General features: G+C 37.1%; 1 protein-coding gene across 3 annotated transcripts in view; it reads left to right on the top strand.

The window, feature by feature from the left end:
* Nucleotides 1-19539, top strand: part of KAT6A (lysine acetyltransferase 6A) — a 123661-nt gene that overhangs the window by 96825 nt on the left and 7297 nt on the right. For all 3 annotated transcript variants that reach the window (XM_007962314.3, XM_007962313.3, XM_073018053.1), the window contains exons 9-16: nt 1406-1521; nt 7045-7186; nt 8823-8984; nt 10056-10149; nt 12452-12683; nt 13475-13682; nt 15013-15615; nt 18829-19141. In XM_007962314.3, the coding sequence (XP_007960505.1) occupies nt 1406-1521; nt 7045-7186; nt 8823-8984; nt 10056-10149; nt 12452-12683; nt 13475-13682; nt 15013-15615; nt 18829-19141 (1870 nt within the window). The remainder of the gene's footprint in view (nt 1-1405; nt 1522-7044; nt 7187-8822; nt 8985-10055; nt 10150-12451; nt 12684-13474; nt 13683-15012; nt 15616-18828; nt 19142-19539) is intronic.

Genomic DNA, 19539 nt, shown 5'->3' with positions numbered 1-19539 from the left:
ACCCTGTGTTATGTATTCTTTATTGTTTTTGTTTTTGTATTTGGAAGAGCCCCAGTACTTGTTGGTGTTATAACACAATTCATCCCACAAACAGATGTTTGTCTTTTGTTTTGAGGTGTCTAAGGAAGAGCTTGAGGTTTCACTTGGCTACATTCCAGTATGAAACCTGAGTTAAGTCCCTTGGCCTTTTATAAAAGAGAACGGTTAGAAAGACCAGAGAGTTCTCTAATGAGTTATGGTGAAGTGGTGAAGAGACTTCTTTTTCAGAAATGAATTCGTGTAAAACCAATGAATAAAAATCTCTGTTCTTTTTAGTTTTGTTATAAAATATGTGTGTGTGTCTACATTCTCCAACAAGGAATTTTTACTAATCTCTTAGTGGTCTTTAAAGCATAAAATTGAAGGATAATTTCAGTTGTCCTTTTGGGGAAGAGTTATTAATACTTGTATTTGGTTAGGCTAAACTCTTTGTCTTTTGCTTATCAATTAGTATTTATAGAGCATCCATGATAAATCTGCATGCACACACATGGACATGAGTGTGTATATGCATCTGTTGCTAGATTGGGTGCAGAGCAAGTCACGTTACCCTTGAGTTAGCGTGTTAAGACCCTTGACAGCCTTTGTTTTCTTGAGCTACGTACTTAGGTTTGAGTTTCTGATCTGGAAAGTCAGGGAAGTCATAAAGGCTTTAAAAGTTATTCTCTGTTTGGATAGTGTAGTTCAGATTATTGCAGGGATGAGGGGCGTATAGATTGTTTTCATTGTAAAGAGAAGGTAGAAAAAAGAAGGTCTATATATAACAGTATCTTTTTCTTTGGTTAAATCTATGCAGAGCTAGTAATGAAGGGAATTTTAGGCGTAGTATAAAATGAAGACTCTCTTGAATTTGTTTTGTCTGATTCTTTTTATATTTCTCTTAAATATCTACTTTCCCAAACTAGAAAATCATCCTTTGTGTGCTTATGTGTTCAGTAGGGCATCTCCATTGTTGTCAGCAGAGGCAGTGTGGTAGGACTTCAGCAAATATGCAGTGTCCCTCTCCCCTTACTTGTAAATTATTATCTATCTTATATCTCCAAGTAGCAGCAGTTTCTCTTTAATATTAAGTCACTAAGAGTGAGTTTAGTTGAGGAAAATATTTTTAGTGTTATTAAATGTAGAAATGCAGGAACACCAAATGCATTTGTTTCCAAGAGATTTATTAGCATTTTTATTCTTCATCTCGGTGCTCTATTTAAGGAATAATATAACTTATTTCAAAATATGTCAGCTTGTTCTAGCTTTGTTTTTGTTTTCGTGTTTCTCCTTTGGAGTCCTGAGAAGACAACATTTAGATTCAGAACTTTGTTATCTCAGTGTGTCTAATTTAGCTAACTTTTGAATATATTTCTTGACTGCACAGAAAGTTGGAGTGACTGGTCCCCCTGATCCACAAGTCCGCTGTCCCTCTGTCATTGAGTTTGGGAAGTATGAAATTCACACCTGGTACTCCTCCCCATATCCTCAAGAATACTCAAGGTATGTTTTGAGAGACCCTTGACCTTCTGTTTTGAGATCCATAGAAGTCTGGAACTGAAAGGGATCTTGAAGATGTTTGAGTCCACTTTATCCTTGACATTTGAGGAAACTGGGGGCTTTTAAATGTCCGTAATAGCAGCAGCTTTGGTAGCCACTTCATCTCAGTTTGCTTTAGATGTTATCTTCTGTAACCTCTCAGATGCTGATGTTTAAAATGAGAAACCCAAATGCATGGTCACAATAAAAGGGGAAGGCTTTTTTTTGAGAGAAATTTGTCTTCACTCCTATCACTAAGAATTTTGAAAAAGAGAAGAGACTCATATATAAATTAATATAAAGTTTCAGTTGATTAGCCTTTGATCTGAATATTTACAATTTGGCAAACTTAGTAAATGGTGTGTTTTCCCAGAAAAAATTGGACAAATGGTGTAAAATTATATATAAATAGTTGAGGCTTCCAGATATGTTAATAACCATTGATCACTCACCAGCTTGGTGGCGCTCAAGTGGTCTCATGACTCAGCTCTGAAATTGACAAGTTATGTAACCTTAAAAGCTGCCCAACTGCTCTGTGCCTCAGTTTCCTATTCTGTAAAGCAGAGATAGTAATAGTGCTTACTTCGTGGGGATATTAAGAACATTAAATGAGCTACAGCATGTAAATCACTTAGAAAATGGTAAGTGCTCAATAATGTCAATTATATATTTTTTTTATGGTTAAAATTAAAAGATGAAATAAGATGAGATCAGAAAATTAAATACTAGTTAATTGAAGTGCAGTAGTGACATTAATGCTCTCTAATCTATAAACTACTTATGCCTCAGTTTCCCATTTAGCAGGGTGTTACAAGAAATAATATGTCATGGTGCTTTGTGGGTTAAATACATGTTCAGAATATTCTCATCCTGTAAGTTTTCACCCATTTAGTAACATTGCCTGTCCAAAATATTAGCAAAATTTATTTAGTACTTTACAATATATTTAGTGCCTAAACATGGGTTATTTCCAAAAAACTAGGAATAGGCCAGTATAGTTGTTAAAAGGGCCACCCAGTAAAACTCATTTATCTTTTTACTTTTTCTTTCCGTATAATAACTTGCTTCTCTAGTCTATAGTTGAAGTAGAAAAATAGGGGTAAGAATGCCATTTCAGACAGCGACCTCAAAGTGACAACAAACAAAAACAGAAGAAAAAGCAAAACTCCAGGAAACTAACATACAAGCTCATGAAACACAACAATTGAGGGCCATTTACTGTAGGATCAGTTATCCCCAAACACTGTGGTGTGTCTTCAAGGCAGCACATGGTATCATGAGCTGACAACAGTTAATCTGACTTTAAGATAAGGTTACACTGTATTTGCATTTCCATATTATATATGTATATATATTATACATGTATGTATTATGTATAATATATATTATTCCTCAGGAGTTCTGAATAGCCAAGATCTTTTATGACTGAAAAGAAATATGCCAAGGACACGTCGCCTGTAATTATTCAAGAGAATGATGAGAATGGAGTAATAAACTGTTGTCTTTTAAAATAGATGTTTAAAGGATTCATTGAAAATGTAACTTTTGTTCTGATGAGATTTTCATTAGAAAGAGGTGTGAGGAGACTATCAGTAAAAGAATAAATAATGGCATCAAAAAATAACTAAAAAAAGTATAGTAGGAAACAGTAGAAAGCAGAAACAGGGTAGGAACTTGTAAAGTTCATCAACTTCCTTAAGCAGTTTTAGACATTTTCTGTATATTTTTTCATCCATTGGGTAGGGTTCTTTGAGTTTTCAATTAGAAAATATCCTGTAATTTTTAATAGGTTCTTGAGTAATTATGACTTTTTTCTATCTTTATATTCATAGTTCTCTTGGTTACATTTTTTAAAAATTTATTTAAGTAAACTTGAAACTTGAGGTGACTAAAATGTTTGGAGATCTTACATTTTCCAAATAGTAAACCTCTATTCTTAATTTTGTTACTGCTTATTTATTATTTTGTGCTAAACTACTTCTAAGTTATTTTCTTATTAAAGGTTTTAAACACTGTAACGTACAAAAACAGGGCAATAGGAGCAAACAAAAATGAAAAGATCATAAGAACAACCTCTTTTGGGAAGTGGGATTATGCTTTAGGGAATGTCCTTTCATATCCAAATATTTGTGTATGCATTGTCTAAGTAATCTTGTATCCCTGTCTTTAAAAATCAAAACAAAGCAATGAAGCAATAATACTGTTTCATTTGGAGCAGTGTGATTAAGTCTCAGACATTATAGAGTGTAAAACAGGGTTTTAACTATGAATTTCTCCAGTGCCATGTGGTGCCCACACATGGCAGAGACAGGTTCATCACGAAACCTACTCTGCCATTAAGAGCATGACATAGATAGGCTTAAGGCAAAAGAAATTGTCATCATGGGATGCCCTCTGCTCCTGTGCTGCTTAGAGCTTAGCTTGTAATAACCTCTTTGCTTTGAGATCCTAAAGAGGCAGATTCCTAGGTGATAGAGTAGCCTAGGAAGATTCCTCTGCCTTTTGATTCTCCTCTGGGCTTTATTTGATGCTTAGATTATGAGATTGTCACTAGAACCAGTTTGATTATTCTCATCATTCTAGTTACTGAAGAAGAAACCAAATAGGATCCCTAATGCCTTTGGCTATTAAATTATTGAGTAAAATTGATGAAAGAAGAATACAAATAATAATTGTTAAGTAATAGCAACTGTTATTACCGTCCATTGAGCTTGGTACTGGACTAAGCATCTCTGGTGTAATTCCGTGAGATGAATATTACTGTCTTCATTTTGCAGACCTGGTCCCAGACAGTACAGTGTATAAGTGGCAGAACTTGAAGCTCACTTCTCTCTTACTACGTAGCCATAACCATTAACCACTGGGCCTATGCTACTCCATGTAGCATGTATATCTAGGTTGATCTCACTTGACTTGTACCATAATCTTAGATTTAAGTGATATTTGGTATAAATTATATTGTTACATTAAAAATTTGCTACAAGTTGACTGCACAAACTGCTACTATGTTGCGCCATGTTCAGCAGCCAGAAAGTACTGTAGAAATTCCTGAGAATAATAATTGCATCATTCTAGAAGTTAGAGAAGCACGCCCAGCTGCAGCACAGCCCTGGTTCCATGGGCTGGGTTGTCAGCGTTGCGGCAGACTTTAGAATAAACTTCCAGTGTGGAGGTGACACTTCACGTACAGTTGATCAAAACCACCGTACAGCTACATATTTGATAGCTGAGACCTAGGTCCTGCCAGAAAGAAGATCACTAAAAGCAGCCCCCAACAAGATTCTCCAGAGCTAGGAGTATTCATAATCTTTATAAATACATTTCATTTCATGTAGTCTCATGTTCTTTCTTTATGATAGATCTTTTTTCAGTGAGAGAACGGCAGTTGTTTATAATATTACTAGAAATATTTTGGTTTTCCAGTAGTGTTTTTCCAGATGATTCCCTTTAGATTAGCAGTGTCATCCCAGTGGGCTTGGTTCTAATAAAGTAAGGGGCTTTTAAAATGTTACCAGCGAGAACTGGATTGGAATAAAGTAGATCACAATGCTTGTTTTCAGTTTACTATTTTTCACATAATAACGTTCACGAAAGTTGTTTCTTTTTTTTAATCATCAGTTAAATGCCATACATGCCGTACATCTTGCCATTCTAAGGAAGTGGCATGAACTCTTCATTTACTGGAGAAGACTTCACAGTAATTTTCTCAGAGCTTTTACTTCTCCTGATGTTTCTTGAGCAATTTAGTTACTGTGACAGCATTAAACATTTTTGGCCTTTTCTCACAGACCTTAGGAAATAAATTGTACTTTCTTTCCCTCTCTCCCTCCCTCCCTCCCTCCCTTACTTGCTCCCTCCCTCCCTCCCTTGCTCCCTCTCTCCCTTCCTCTCTCCCCTCTCTTCCTTCTGTTTCCAGAAAAGTAATTAGCATTTATTGAATGTTTTCTATTTTTTAATTGACAGATGAAATTGCATGTATTATGTGCAACATGATGTTTTGAAATATACACATTATGAAATATGACTAAATCTAGCTAATTAACATAAATGGTACTTTATTTTCATGTCTCTGTGCTAAGATCTAACAGTTGGATTGGATGCTGTTAAAGTTGGCATTTATCTTTACCATGATTCGGTAAATGATCTGTCACTGTTTTTTCCTCTATCATTTTTGCAAAAATACTTTAAAAAGCACAAAATTTTTAAAGCTTCTCAGATTCGTATTATAGGAAGTATTTAGTTGTAATATTTAGCCCTCAAAGTGAAACTGTACACAGATAAGTGTTACTTCTGTATCTTCATGCCGTGACAAGTTAAGATTGCTCATTGAGAATTTAGCACAGATAAGAGGTAAGTAAAACAGTTAGGGAGGGAGGTGCCACCCATTACATCTACATAAGGAGACTCATTCTTCCTCTTCCTTTCAAAAAGAAATTACTCAGAATCCAGGTATTCAGGAAGGTGGTCTCGCAGTTATAGGTCACCTGTAAGGCTTATTTCATACATTTAGTGCTCGTATTAGATGATGAAGTTTATAAGGAGCCATTTCATTCTGTGGTTTGTAGCTCTGGTGGTGAAGAAGGAAAAACCTCTTCATCTGGTGGTTCCTCCTGAATAGCGGGGCTTGAGGCAGAATGCAGTGGAAACAAAGTAGCCAACGACACATTGCTTTCCATGCTCTTAGCTCCTGCTTCTTGACTTTAATTTATAGTGCCAGTTCATTATCTGTTTCACTCAGTGCTTAATTTTGGAGTGGTTGTACTAATAATATAATTACAAGTTGTATTGGTGTGGCTAACATTAGAGATTTTGAAAAACAATATTGTATACCATAGATGTTTAGTAATATTGTAGTACAAAAGTTCCTTGAAAGCTTTTAGTGTGCTGAATTGAATGACAGTTTAAAAAATAAAAATAAGATGTGAGATTATATGGGAAGAATTAATGCACATTGTGAATCCCCCAGGAAAGGTGGGAAAAAGCATGTGCCCTCTTGCCCTTATTTGAGCACGAAATCCTTAGTACCTGCAGGATTCGTGTTCCGTAAATAAACCTTGGGAAAAACTTTAATAGAATGTTAGATGTTTTCAGATAAATTGAATTATATTTTAAAAGCTGCTTTCAAAGTGGGAACTTGAAAAAATAGTTGTGATCTTCACAGAAACCAAACCTTTTTTTTTGTGTTAACCTACTTAGCAAATATTATTTGCTTTAATTCTAGGGTAATATTTTAAGCATAACTATCCAAATTGATAGCAACTAAATTAATTTTTTCTTTTCATCTCAGTACTTAATATGAGACAAGATACAGTAATTTATTTGAATTATATATTTTGTCATTTTACCATCCAATATTTTTGCATATGCATTTTTTTTTTTAAACCTGTTACCTGGGTAGTAATGAGAGGCAAGAAGATGATTATTGTGCAAGTTTGAAATTCTCTAAAATATAAAGCCCTGTCTTGTTTGTTTAATTATCATTTACAGGCTTCCCAAATTGTATCTTTGTGAATTTTGTCTAAAATATATGAAAAGTAGAACTATTCTGCAGCAGCACATGAAGAAATGTGGTTGGTTCCATCCTCCTGCCAATGAGATTTACAGAAAGAATAATATTTCTGTCTTTGAGGTAAGGTAGATACACTTAGTAATTGTCCTCTAATCCATTTCAAAAGTAGGGCCACCTATATTGCATCTGTTGTGCAACTTACTATTGTCTTACTATTTTATGTATCACTAAAAAGGAAAAAGTTCTAATTACAATTTTTAAAACTTCATTTGATTATAAAATGCCAGTTGATTTTGCATAAAGATGTGATAAAAGTACATCTTAGAATCTATGAAATATGGCATTTAAATGAAAGGATTTCTATCACTTATTTAAAAGGAATATCTCACAGAGATCTGTTTAATAGTAAATCTTAACGTGATAATGATGATGTGTGACCTCTGCTCTCTGATTCTCTATTGCTGTCAGTAGTGCTCTTGATCCTCAGTTCTGTGGTTTTCGTGCCAAATATTAATTGAATACTTGCTTGTGTACTCTGTTACTTACTCTAACAGTAAAATTTCAGATTGTCAGGATCCCCTCAGTCTCTCACTTTCTTGGTCCTCCCTAAGACTCTTAAGTGATCAGTAGAGGAATTCTTTACCTTGGGAGAAACTGGGATAGGTGTGGTATAAAATACTGTTTGAAAAGAATATTAAACTACCTGGGTTGTTTAGGAGTTCTGTTAGTATCCCAGACAGTGTCTTAGGAGCTAATGTGGGCATCCATTGGCATTTTGATAAAAGAGAAAGCTCTGGCAACTCCATCAACACAGACAAGGCCTGCCAGGAGTGAAAGAGCAGAGTGCTCCTGGGCCTGGCCAACCTGGAGCTGCATTTACCACATGATTACTTGAGGAACCCACTTGGTACTTCTGCTTGGCAATAATTAGTACCCCCTCAAGTAGTTTTATGTGGGTTCAAGCCCGATCGTGTAGTTAGATTGCATTGCTTCAGGCTGCTGGCATAGATTAGACTACATAGTTAGATCTTATTTTACCTAATAAATGTATTTTAGAAGGATTGTATTTAGATCTTTCGTTGTGTTAAATACTTTGAAAATAAAGCTTGCTATCCAAAGGATTGCTACAATTCATCTTTTTATTAAAGCAAAAATTGCTCTTTTAAAACCAGATTATCACCTCCTTATCTGGCTGTTCCTGCTTTGTTGAAGGTACGGTGTTTTATATATTTGGTTGTCTTAAAACAGTAGATACCAGCCAGGCGCGGTGGCTCACGCCTTTAATCCCAGCACTTTGGGAGGCCGAGGCAGGTGGATCACGAGGTCAGGAGATCGAGACCATCCTGGCTAATACGGTGAAACCTCGTCTCTACTAAAAATACAAAAAAAAAAAAAAAAAAAAAAATTAACTGGGCGTGGTGGCGGGCGCCTGTAGTCCCAGATACTCAGGAGGCTGAGACAGGAGAATGGCATCAACCCGGGAGGCAGAGTTTGCAGTGAGCCAAGATCGGGCCACTGCGCTGCAGCCTGGGCGATAGAGTGAGACTGTCTCAAAACAAACAAACAAACAAACAAAAAACCAGATACCATAATACTGCTATTTCAAAGGATGGCTTCCAGGTTCCATAGTGTTCTGGTCATGGACACCTTCTCCTAGGCTGGACTGTGGATATCTAGAGTTGCTTTTAACTGATACATATTATTCTAGAACTAAAGAGACACTCTATTGACTGTTTTGTTCCGTTTATTTCTCTAGGTTGATGGGAATGTGAGTACCATTTATTGTCAAAACCTGTGTCTCTTGGCAAAGTTGTTTCTTGACCACAAAACCCTCTATTATGATGTGGAGCCATTTCTTTTTTATGTACTAACACAGAATGATGTCAAGGGCTGCCACCTTGTTGGCTACTTTTCTAAAGTAAGTATGTTAGCTTAAAGTTTGTTTGAATTCTTATGGAAATCTGAAACAGTCTTTGCTGGTTCTCACTCGGGGACTCAACAAGATGCAGCACCTCCTAGGTGTCATCTAGTTATTTGGAAAGAATAGAAGGAACATTTGGAAACTTACCAGGTGCTAGAAGGTGCTTAGTAATATTCAACAACCTGTATTCTCCGAGGAGTATAGACTGCTGGCAATACTCACGAGGAAGGTTTTAAATGGCTTCGCTTCCCATGGTAATAACATGGAACTTGTGAAATAAACAGTCATTAGCTCTCTGAGTTCTGTCTCAGCTTAAATCTTCTTTTCTTAATTTGAACTTTAGGCATAGAAATAAGAGTAGTAAGGCATTTTGATTAAAGAATATTTTATCCTTTTTTAATCTTCCATTCCCTTAGAGGGAAAAAGTTTCTTTTCTAGTCAGACAGCATAAAAGATATACTTTTATTTAAGCAAGCCCATGGTAAAATCTAAGTGTATAAAACAGTTAAGGGGAAGCTTTTTATAAGCATTTATAAGAATTCTTTAGGCTACTTCATTAGTTAGATATGACTTAAAATAGACTTAAAATATACTGACTCATTTATAAAATTATAAAAATGACTTTTGTTTGAAGTTAGATACAACTAATAGGACTGCTCTGAATAGCACCAGAGCAGGAGAGAAAGAAAACTCTGACATAATTAATGAGTCTTCTCACTTCTAGAGTGGCACACTGATTCATCATTTGTAGCTTTACAGATTGTTTGGGACTCACATTCCAGTGCTGATCCTTAGGCATTGGCGTACTGTTTTTGAGTTGCAGATGGTGTTGGATGACATTGTTTTGTTTTATAGTTTTACTCTCCTGGGATGGTTGCTTTGTGGGTAATGGCAGTGACTTGACATTATCCTATCTTCTCCCAGTTGGGTAGTTTTTTCTTGATGTATATTGCTATTCCCAAAGGACCAGGGCTGTGGGTTTTGGCCATTAGTCTTTGTTTCTTAATTCGCATTATTACTCACTTTTACCAGCCTGTTTTAAAACTTGACTTGTGTTTTCTCCACCAGGAAAAGCACTGCCAACAGAAGTACAATGTTTCCTGTATAATGATTCTTCCTCAATACCAGCGTAAGGGCTATGGCAGGTTTCTCATCGATTTCAGTAAGGATTATATTAATTTCTCATTGGTCTCTTCCAGTGGACCTTCTGTATATATATTTTTAAAGATTTGTAGGTGCTTTGTTGGCTGCTGGTATCGTTTTGTCATATTGCTGTATGAGTCTTTAAAACCTAAAGCCGCTGCTGGACATTGTGGCTCATGCCTATAATCCCAGCACTTTGGAAAACTGGGGTTGGAGGATTGCTTGAGCCCAGTAGTTCAAGACCAGCTTAGGCAACATGTCAAGAGCCTGTCTCTACAAAAAATTTAAAAAGTTAGGTGGGCATCATGGCATGCACCTAGGGTTCCACCTACTCAGGAAGCAGAAGTGAGAGGATCACTTGAGCACCCAGGAGGTTGAGGCTGCAGTGAGCAGTGCTACTCCTGCATTGTAGGCTCCAGCCTGGGCCACAGAGCAAGACTCTGTCTCAAAATAAAAATGAAAATAAATAAAACCTAAAGCAACACGTTCCTTTTTATTTTGGGTGGACACAAAATATTTTTAAACAGCTAATATTGAATAAAATTTTGTGTGATGTATAGCATGTACCTTTAATTTCCAACTGTTCATTTACAGTGGAACCTAGTTTTATGCAGTAATACTAATAATACTAAAAACATTGTATAACTACTTCAATTAGAGATAATAAGGAAGTACTGTGAGCCAGGCGCAGTGTCTCACACCTGTAATCCCAACACTTTGGGAGGCCAAGGTGGGCGGATCACAAGGTCAGGAGTTCGAGACCAGCCTGTGCAACATGGCAAAACCTCATCTGTATTAAAAATATAAAAAATTAGCTGGGTGTGGTGGCAGGCACATGTAATCCCAGCTACTCGGGAGGCTGAGGCAGAAGAATTGGTAGAACCCGGGAGGCGGAGGTTGCAGTGAGCTGAGATCATGCCACAGCACTCCAGCCTGGGCAATGAGGGAAACTCCATCTCAAAAAAAAAAAAAGAAGAAAGAAGAAGTACTGTGCCTGCCCTAGTTTTGTTATTCAGTTATCTGAGAAAATGTGTGCATTTTTTAGGTAGGCTCTACCTAGCGGTTAAACATATGCAACACATCTTTAAATATCTGAAGAAGTGAATGATAGAGAAAATTGTTTAATCTGAGTTCAAAAGTGACAGCTCACAGTTGTGAAGAGATCATTGTGGAACTGTATTTTGTTTCACACGTTGGTGAAACAAAGTGAAATAGTAATTTGAGGGAATATTTTACCTCAGATACTGCTATAAAATGATATTTACATGAATATATGCAGAACTAATGGTTCAAACAAAGGATTTTGATTCCAGTCTTGAGATGTTAATTAAGCCTCTTCTTGGCTTTAGACTGTCCTTTAGACTGTCCTTCTGTTTAATATTTTATTGGAAGCATGTACTACTGGTTGTTTTACACATTTTCTGGTGTTTTTAGATGAGCAGTAGGGGATGGAACTCAGATTACTTCCTTTAATGTTAATATATTGTTTTGAAATAGGACTGAATTAGACATGTTATATATACCATTAAATTGCAAAGTTAGGAAAAATATTTTCCTTTTGGCGATTGGGGGGGTTGTGTGTTTGTGGTATACAAACTGTCCATGCAATAACAGTGATGTTTGTATTTACTTTTCCTAATGTAATATGTTTCCACAATAACATTCTTAGACTGGTTTTACGTTTTCTTTAAACAGTAAAAATAACTTTCTCTGCCATCTCCATTTTCGATGCTTTTCCTTAGAAGTTAGGCCTTTGTTTTTCAGTTCTTGAGAGTCATGCACTATAGAGGACAGAGTCCACAGTTCCACACTTATGTTGGCAGTCCTGCTTGCCTAGAGTTGGAGTGATAGGTAATTGTGAAGAGTTTTGGTTGAAGTGAAAGATTGTCATCCACTTCGCTCACCGAACTACAGTTTTAATAGGATTATGTGAAAAGGAAGGCATTCTTTCGTCCTTTGGACTTCTCAGTTCAGATAGAGCAGTTGCCACCTAGTGGTCCAAATAAAGCATGCAAGGCTTGTTTTCTCCAGAACGTTGAATGAAACTGTTAAGATTCCTGATTTTTAACACTTTGAATATTTTAACAAGGTGACTGATACTAACTGTAGACATAATAATACTTAGTCTTCAATACATGTAAGTTTTGTATTCTTTCTGCAAATTTGTTTTAAAGTAGTTTTGCAATTTTTTTCTTTTTTTTTTGAAGGAATTTATCTTTGGAGTTATTTTTGGTTGTAGAAGAGGGGATTGTTATTTTGGTGAATCCAGTTTTCCAGAGTCTCTAACCTAGTTCTGATTTGAGTTACTTGTGATTCTTTAGGTTATTTGTTATCAAAGCGTGAAGGCCAAGCAGGGTCTCCAGAGAAACCATTATCCGATCTGGGTCGTCTTTCCTACATGGCATATTGGAAAAGTGTAATATTGGAGTGCCTTTATCACCAAAATGACAAGCAGATCAGCATTAAGAAATTAAGCAAGTTGACTGGAATCTGCCCTCAAGACATCACTTCCACACTCCACCACCTACGAATGCTGGACTTCCGTAGTGACCAGTGAGTATCACATCCTTTTGTATACCTTTGAAAGATAATTAGGTTGAAGTTTTTTGGATCAGCCAGTCAGATTATTGATGAAAGGGCATTAACTAATATAAATGATATACTTGGTGATAATGAGATATCATTTTCCTTTCTAGGATATTTTATTTGATTGACTATATATATGTGTATATATTGTGTGTGTATGTGTGTATATATATATGGTCTATATATAGTCTCTATATATGCTTTTTAAACTGAACTGTTTTTCTGGTATTCCTGCTAATTTTTGAACCTAAGCTACTGAATCTTTCATATTCTAGTATTGGGAGCTCTTTCACAATATTAGAAGTAACCAGTCTAGAAACAGAGTCGTTAAATAAAATGCCCATGATAAATTTTCATATAAATGGCACAAAGTGAATATAGATTGAAAGGAAGAACAACAGTTCACCCTTCCCTAAAGTGGTCAGGAAAAGGTCACAAAGAAAGGAGACATTTGAGCCAAATAAATGGAGAATAGGAAAGAGAGTGCAAAAGAGCAGCAGAACTTCTGGAGCGGGACATGTGAGACAGTAGGCAGTGAAAACAGCCCGCGGCCACGGTAGAGAGCGAAGCGTTTGTCCTGCTTCATGCTCCTGGTTGTCTTCATGTCGTGGCACATTTCTGCGTTCCATCTTCCCGGGCAGGCTATCTTTGCAGTACCCATCATCTTCTACAGGCTTCACCGGAGGTCTCATCTCCACATTCATTTTTATGTACATCTCGTACATGGTTGATTGCTATAAACTTTTCTCTGGTTCCAGATTTGTGATTATCCGCCGGGAAAAACTTATCCAGGATCACATGGCAAAGCTTCAGCTGAATTTGCGACCTGTAGATGTAGATCCAGAATGTTTGCGCTGGACTCCAGTCATAGTGTCCAACTCTGTGGTCTCAGAGGAAGAAGAAGAGGAGGCTGAGGAAGGAGAAAACGAAGAGCCACAGTGCCAGGAAAGAGAATTAGAGATCAGTGTAAGGGCACGAATAGTCTCTATTTTTGATGATAGAAGATATATTTTTGATTTCATGAGTATTTATGATAATGTATTATGATAATCTTTCACATAAAAGTAAATTCACATTAGAACGTCAAGAGTTTTATTTCAATGGTAGAGATTTCAGGAAGACTGGGCCTGGTTTACTTAGGTATTTTTAAGCCTTTGACAATTAGGAGGAGACCATCAAATTTCTTATAATGTGTTACTTGTGAGAAAAATACTTCTTACGAGGGTGCCAAGAAGCAGCTCAATTTTAAGCTGGATAGTAGTTGAGAAATCTGAATTGAATCCAAATCTGACAGTTTTAAAAAATGAAACAGAGGTTGGATGTGGTGGTTCACGCCTGTAATCTCAGTGCTTTAGGAGGCCCAGGCAGGAGGACTGCTTGAGACTAGAAGTTCAGGACAACCAGGGAAATATAGTGAGGACCCATGTCTACCAAAAAAACCAACAACAAAATGAAGTGGAGATACTATTAAGTAACTATTGTAAACTTGTGTATGTTTTCTAATGGAGCACCAAAACATCCCGTGGACACACAGATCTCTTTAGCCGTTAAAGGGTTGCTGGTGAACTGTAGTGCGTGTGTCATTGTCAGTATTCTTCATGTGATGCATACTTTTATAGCTCTTTTTTTTAAGCAGTGCTTCATCTTTTCAACACCTGTGTCCTTTAATAAACATAAAAAATCCCATGCCCCTCTTTAGTGCAGTTTAATTTTCAAAATGAAATTATTCAGAATAAAAGTAAATTTTAAAATTACATAAATTTTCTTTCATATTTCTCAAATGCCTCCTTCCTCTTGCCCATGTCATGTGTCCCAAGATCCTGTCTCCTCCACCCTGTTTACAAATTTTTATTTCTGAGAAATTTTATTAAACAATCTCATTTAACATTTAAAAGAACAATAGTATTCACTTTGCTTATGGAGGGTGCTACTGCAGAAAGGTTCAGAGCACAGGCTCCAGAGTCAGACTGCCAGGCTTTCTATCCCAGCATCTTCACTTGTTCTTGCGTGATCTGGGGCAGATTACTTAAATTTTTTTGTACCCCACACACCTCATTTGTAAAGTGGAGATGTAGTGGTAATTCTCCATATGATTGTTGGGGAGATTAAATGAATAATGCATATACAGAATTTAAAATAGTGCTGAAACAGGAAATATCCATGTTAAATAATTGATCATTTTCTTTTTAAAGCTCAGTTTCCTTTTCTTCTCTCAGTACTTAAAAGGTCAGAATAGGTAAATGTAAGCAAACAAGACTGAAAAATTAACCAGCATTGTTTTATTTTCTAAAATCAGGTGGGAAAGTCTGTGTCTCGTGAGAACAAAGAACAAGATTCTTATTCAGTAGAAAGTGAAAAGAAACCAGAAGTTACAGCTCCAGTCAGTTCTACACGTTTGAACAAACAAGTCCTTCCTCGTGATAGTCTTCCTGCAAATAGCCAGCCATCTCGGAGGGGCCGCTGGGGGAGGAAGAACAGAAAAACCCAGGAACGCTTCGGTGATAAAGATTCTAAACTGCTCTTGGAAGAGACGTCTTCAGCTCCTCAGGAACAATATGGAGAATGTGAGGAGAAATCAGAAGCCACCCAGGAACAATACACTGAAAGTGAAGAACAGCTGGTGGCCTCTCAGGAGCAGCTAAGCCAGGATGGGAAACCTGACCTTCCCAAAAGAAGACTCAGTGAGGGGGTTGAGCCCTGGCGAGGACAGCTCAAAAAAAGCCCTGAGGCTCTGAAGTGCAGATTAACAGAAGGAAACGAGAGGCTGCCCCGCCGCTACAGTGAGGGTGACAGGGCTGTCCTCAGGGGCTTCAGTGAGAGCAGCGAGGAGGAGGAAGAGCCGGAAAGCCCTCGGTCAAGCTCGCCACCAATTCTCACAAAGCCCACGCTGAAGCGAAAGGTAACGCATTTCTTTCCAGGTCTTCTCTTCCTCTAATTCCAGTTTATCATACACCTTTTCGTTTTAGCTTACACTTCTGAAAGAGTATAAGTTAGAAATTCCTAGTGTGTTGCGTTAGAAACCTTAAGCCTCTATATATTGTAGCTCAAGATCTTCCCAGTGAGCATTTGAGATGTGTGTGTTTGACTTCTTTGATTCATGGGAATTCACTTAGAAATCATAAGCTTATTTAAGGGCTTCACCTCCTGGGATGCAAACAAACTTTTTTCCAGCTTACTGGTTATGATGTTCAAATCATGACTTTTAGGGGCTTTAAAGATATTTTTGAAGTATGTACAGATTAGAAGTGTTTATGTTAGAAAAGGAGGCCAAAATATTATATAATTAATTGGAAAGTGAACATAGTGCTGCCGTACTCAGAGTGAAGTCACTCATCTTGGGTGCTACTGTTTTCTCTGTACTCGCCCCACTTCTCACACATGCCTCCAGTGGTTTAACTTGGTCTCTCTTGCTTTAAAAACATTTTCTAAACTATATTCCATCATAATGATAGCCAATTAGTTATTAAATAATGTATGATGATGATAATGAATTCTGTTAAGCCATTTACCAGAAACATCCCAGGCTATGGAGTGGATTTTAAGCATTGCCAGGAGGCAGCCAGACTAAAGCGTGGCCGCTCCCTGGAAGAGCTACTCAGCCAGCTTCCAGCCAAAGCAGCACAATCGTTCCTTTCTTTACAGGGTCTTGAAAAGCAAGGCAGGATCCTTTTTTTTTTTTTTTTTTTTTTTTTTTTTAAGAATAATATCTTTAGAGCAGTTTTACATTTACAGAATTACTGCAAAGAAAGTACAGAGAGTTCTCGCATACCCCAACCAGTTTCCTCTATTATTAATCCCTTGCGTTGGTGTGGTATATCTATCACAGTTACTGAACCAGTGTAGATACATCAGTAACTAGAGTTCTTACTTTATTCAGATTTCCATAGTTTTCCCTAACGTCCTTTTTCTGTTCCAGGATCCCACCCAGCATATCGCATTACATTTAGTAGTCGTGTGTCTTTAGGTTCCTCTTGGTTTTGGTAGTTTCTCAGAATTTCCTTAGTGTCGATGGCCTTCACAGTTTTGAGAATGACTGGTCAGATATTTATAGATGATCCCTCGTGATATTAGAATGAAGTAATATATTCTTGACAGGAAGACAATAGAGGTAAAGTGCCATTCTCATCATACAACTAAAGGGTACCTGTCGGCATATATCTATCAGTATGTATAGGGAAACTGGGCATAGTGGTCACTCTTGTAATCCTAGCTGCTTGGGAGGCTGAGGTGGGAGGATCACTTGAGCTGGAGGCTGTCGTGCACAATGATTGTACCTGTAAATAGCCACTGCACTCCAACCTGCGTGACATAGCAAGACCCCATCTGTAAAAATAAAAAGAAAAGTATCAAATATGAGGATATTATCAATTTGATTTTTCCCTGTTGAAGTTAACTTTGATGACCTGGCTTAAAATATTGTTTGTCAGGTTTCTACTTCTCTTTTTTATTTTCCCTGTACTGGAAGAAAGTCACTGTGCATATAGCCACACTTAAGATTTCTGCCCCCTCAGAATAGAGGCTCACCATAAATTTGAATTTCTGCTTGGGAGATTTGTCCTTTCTCCCTCATCTGTTTATTTGTCCAAGCATTTATTTATATCATTATGGACTCAGATATTTACGTGATACTTCGACTTATAATCCAATACTACTACTTTTTAAAATTTGTTGCTCAAATTGTTCCAGTTTTGACCATTAGGAGCTCTTTTCTCTCTTTCTGTTTCCCTTTTGGGCTTCTTCCCCCCCCCCATGGAATCTTACTCTGTCACCTAGGCTGGAGTGGAGGGGCATGATCTCAGCTCACTGCAAACCTCCACCTCCTGGGATGCAAGCAATGCTCCCACCTCAGCCTCTTGAATAGCTGGGACTACAGGCATGTTCCAACACGCCTGGCTAATTTTTTGTACTTTTTGTAGAGACAGGGTTTTGCTATGTTGCTCAGGCTGGTCTTGAACTCCTGAGCTCAGGCAGTCTACCTGCCTTGGCCTCCAAGATGCTAGGATTACAGGTGTGAGCCACTGCGCCTGGCCTCCTGTGTTTAACATATATACTGTTGTTGTCGTTGTGGAGTCTTTTTGTTTGGTTTTAAGCATTTCCTTTTTTGGCACTACAAGGTAATTCAAGTTCATGCCCTAGTCCTAGAATCAATCAGCCATTTCTCCAAGGACCAGGCCATTTCTAATCTAATTTAAAAATTACATACTCAATTGGGACTAGTAAGTTTGAAGCAGAGAAAAGTTGAACATTGACTAACTCTGCTGTTCATTGCATGATCATGAAGAATAGATCTTTGTCATCCTACCGCTTATATTGCCAATTTATGAAGTAAAACAAATCATGTTTAAAAAAAAAAAAGAATAGGCAGTAAGCTCACATGCAAAGTAATTTTGAAGTTAATGCATAAATGCTTTGACTGGATGTGTGAACTTAAGCAAGTGTTATAGCCTTTCTGACTTCTGTAGAATGAAGGGATTGGATTAGATCATCTCTGGGGCATCCTCTCTCATTTTGTGATCTTAGTTGTATAATTTAAGCTATTTGGTCAGTCCAGTGCAAAGTTGTCCTCAGTGTGCCCAAATTTCAGTAACCGATTTATTTTACTTTTGAAATATTTCACTAACACTGAGTAAATACATTTCAGCCCCATATTTCTACATTCGACAACTTTTTATGAGTGGTTCATGAAAATGGCATACAACTTTACTGATAGTTCTGCAAACCTTCACAGTAGTGCTATAAGACAGTGTTTTTATTTCTCTTTTGCTCTTAAGGAAGAGTTAAGGGATTAGCCTCTGGGTCATTTCAGTATTAAAATAGGCAACTCTCTAGGGTGCTAAATTTAACTGAACTATTAAGAGAATTATAATGTCTGCTATTTGGAGATGGCTGCCTGTTCTTTTACAAAGTTGTGTTCAGTTGCCTAACACCTTTGTATGTATAATAAGTATATTATCTTACTATAGTATTTTGAAATAATATTCAAAATATTTTTTGGCAGACAACATTCTCATTTTATATGTGCTAATTCTATTTGGTTTTAAAACTGTTTTCGTGTTATTAATAGAAAGGATAGTGTTCCTAACTGTAAATACTTGCTTTCTCTATTAAACAGAAACCATTTCTCCACCGAAGGAGGAGAGTCCGAAAGCGCAAACACCACAATAGCAGTGTAGTCACGGAAACTATTTCTGAGACCACTGAAGTGTTAGATGAACCTTTTGAAGATTCTGACTCCGAGAGGCCAATGCCAAGATTAGAACCCACATTTGAGATCGATGAAGAAGAGGAGGAAGAGGATGAAAATGAACTTTTCCCTAGAGAATACTTCCATTGTTTGTCTTCGCAGGATGTACTTAGGTGTCAGTCCTCTTCTAAGAGGAAGTCTAAAGATGAAGAAGAAGATGAAGAGTCAGATGATGCTGATGGTATGTTTTACAGAACTCACTTACTGTGGATTATCGTCTTCAGATATACAGCAGTAGCAGTGACAGACCTTCAGTAAAAAGGCTAAAAAATGAACACAACCCACTAAGCAAGAAAAGGAACGTTTGGCAGTCTCTAAAAAGTTGTATCAAGTATATCCATGCTGATTTTTAAATATGTTTTCCCTTCAACTCAGAACCTGTATTAATTTGCCTCTGCAGAAAATATCTTACAATTAGGCAACTGTTCTTTTTTGCCTAATGCTTTCTAAGCCTTTATCAGAATCTTTAGTTAATGGGAGAGTTGGACTCAGCATCAGGAAGATGTAGTAACCCTTCACTAGAATGTGCATTCTCCAGACCTAATCTGTTTTGCTCATTGTTGTATGCTGAGTGCTTAA

Source organism: Chlorocebus sabaeus, chromosome 8, assembly GCF_047675955.1.
Source record: "Chlorocebus sabaeus isolate Y175 chromosome 8, mChlSab1.0.hap1, whole genome shotgun sequence".
In the NCBI taxonomy this organism is placed as follows: domain Eukaryota; kingdom Metazoa; phylum Chordata; class Mammalia; order Primates; family Cercopithecidae; genus Chlorocebus; species Chlorocebus sabaeus.
Note: the sequence above shows the minus strand (reverse complement) of the source record. Positions and strands in the feature narration are given on the sequence as shown.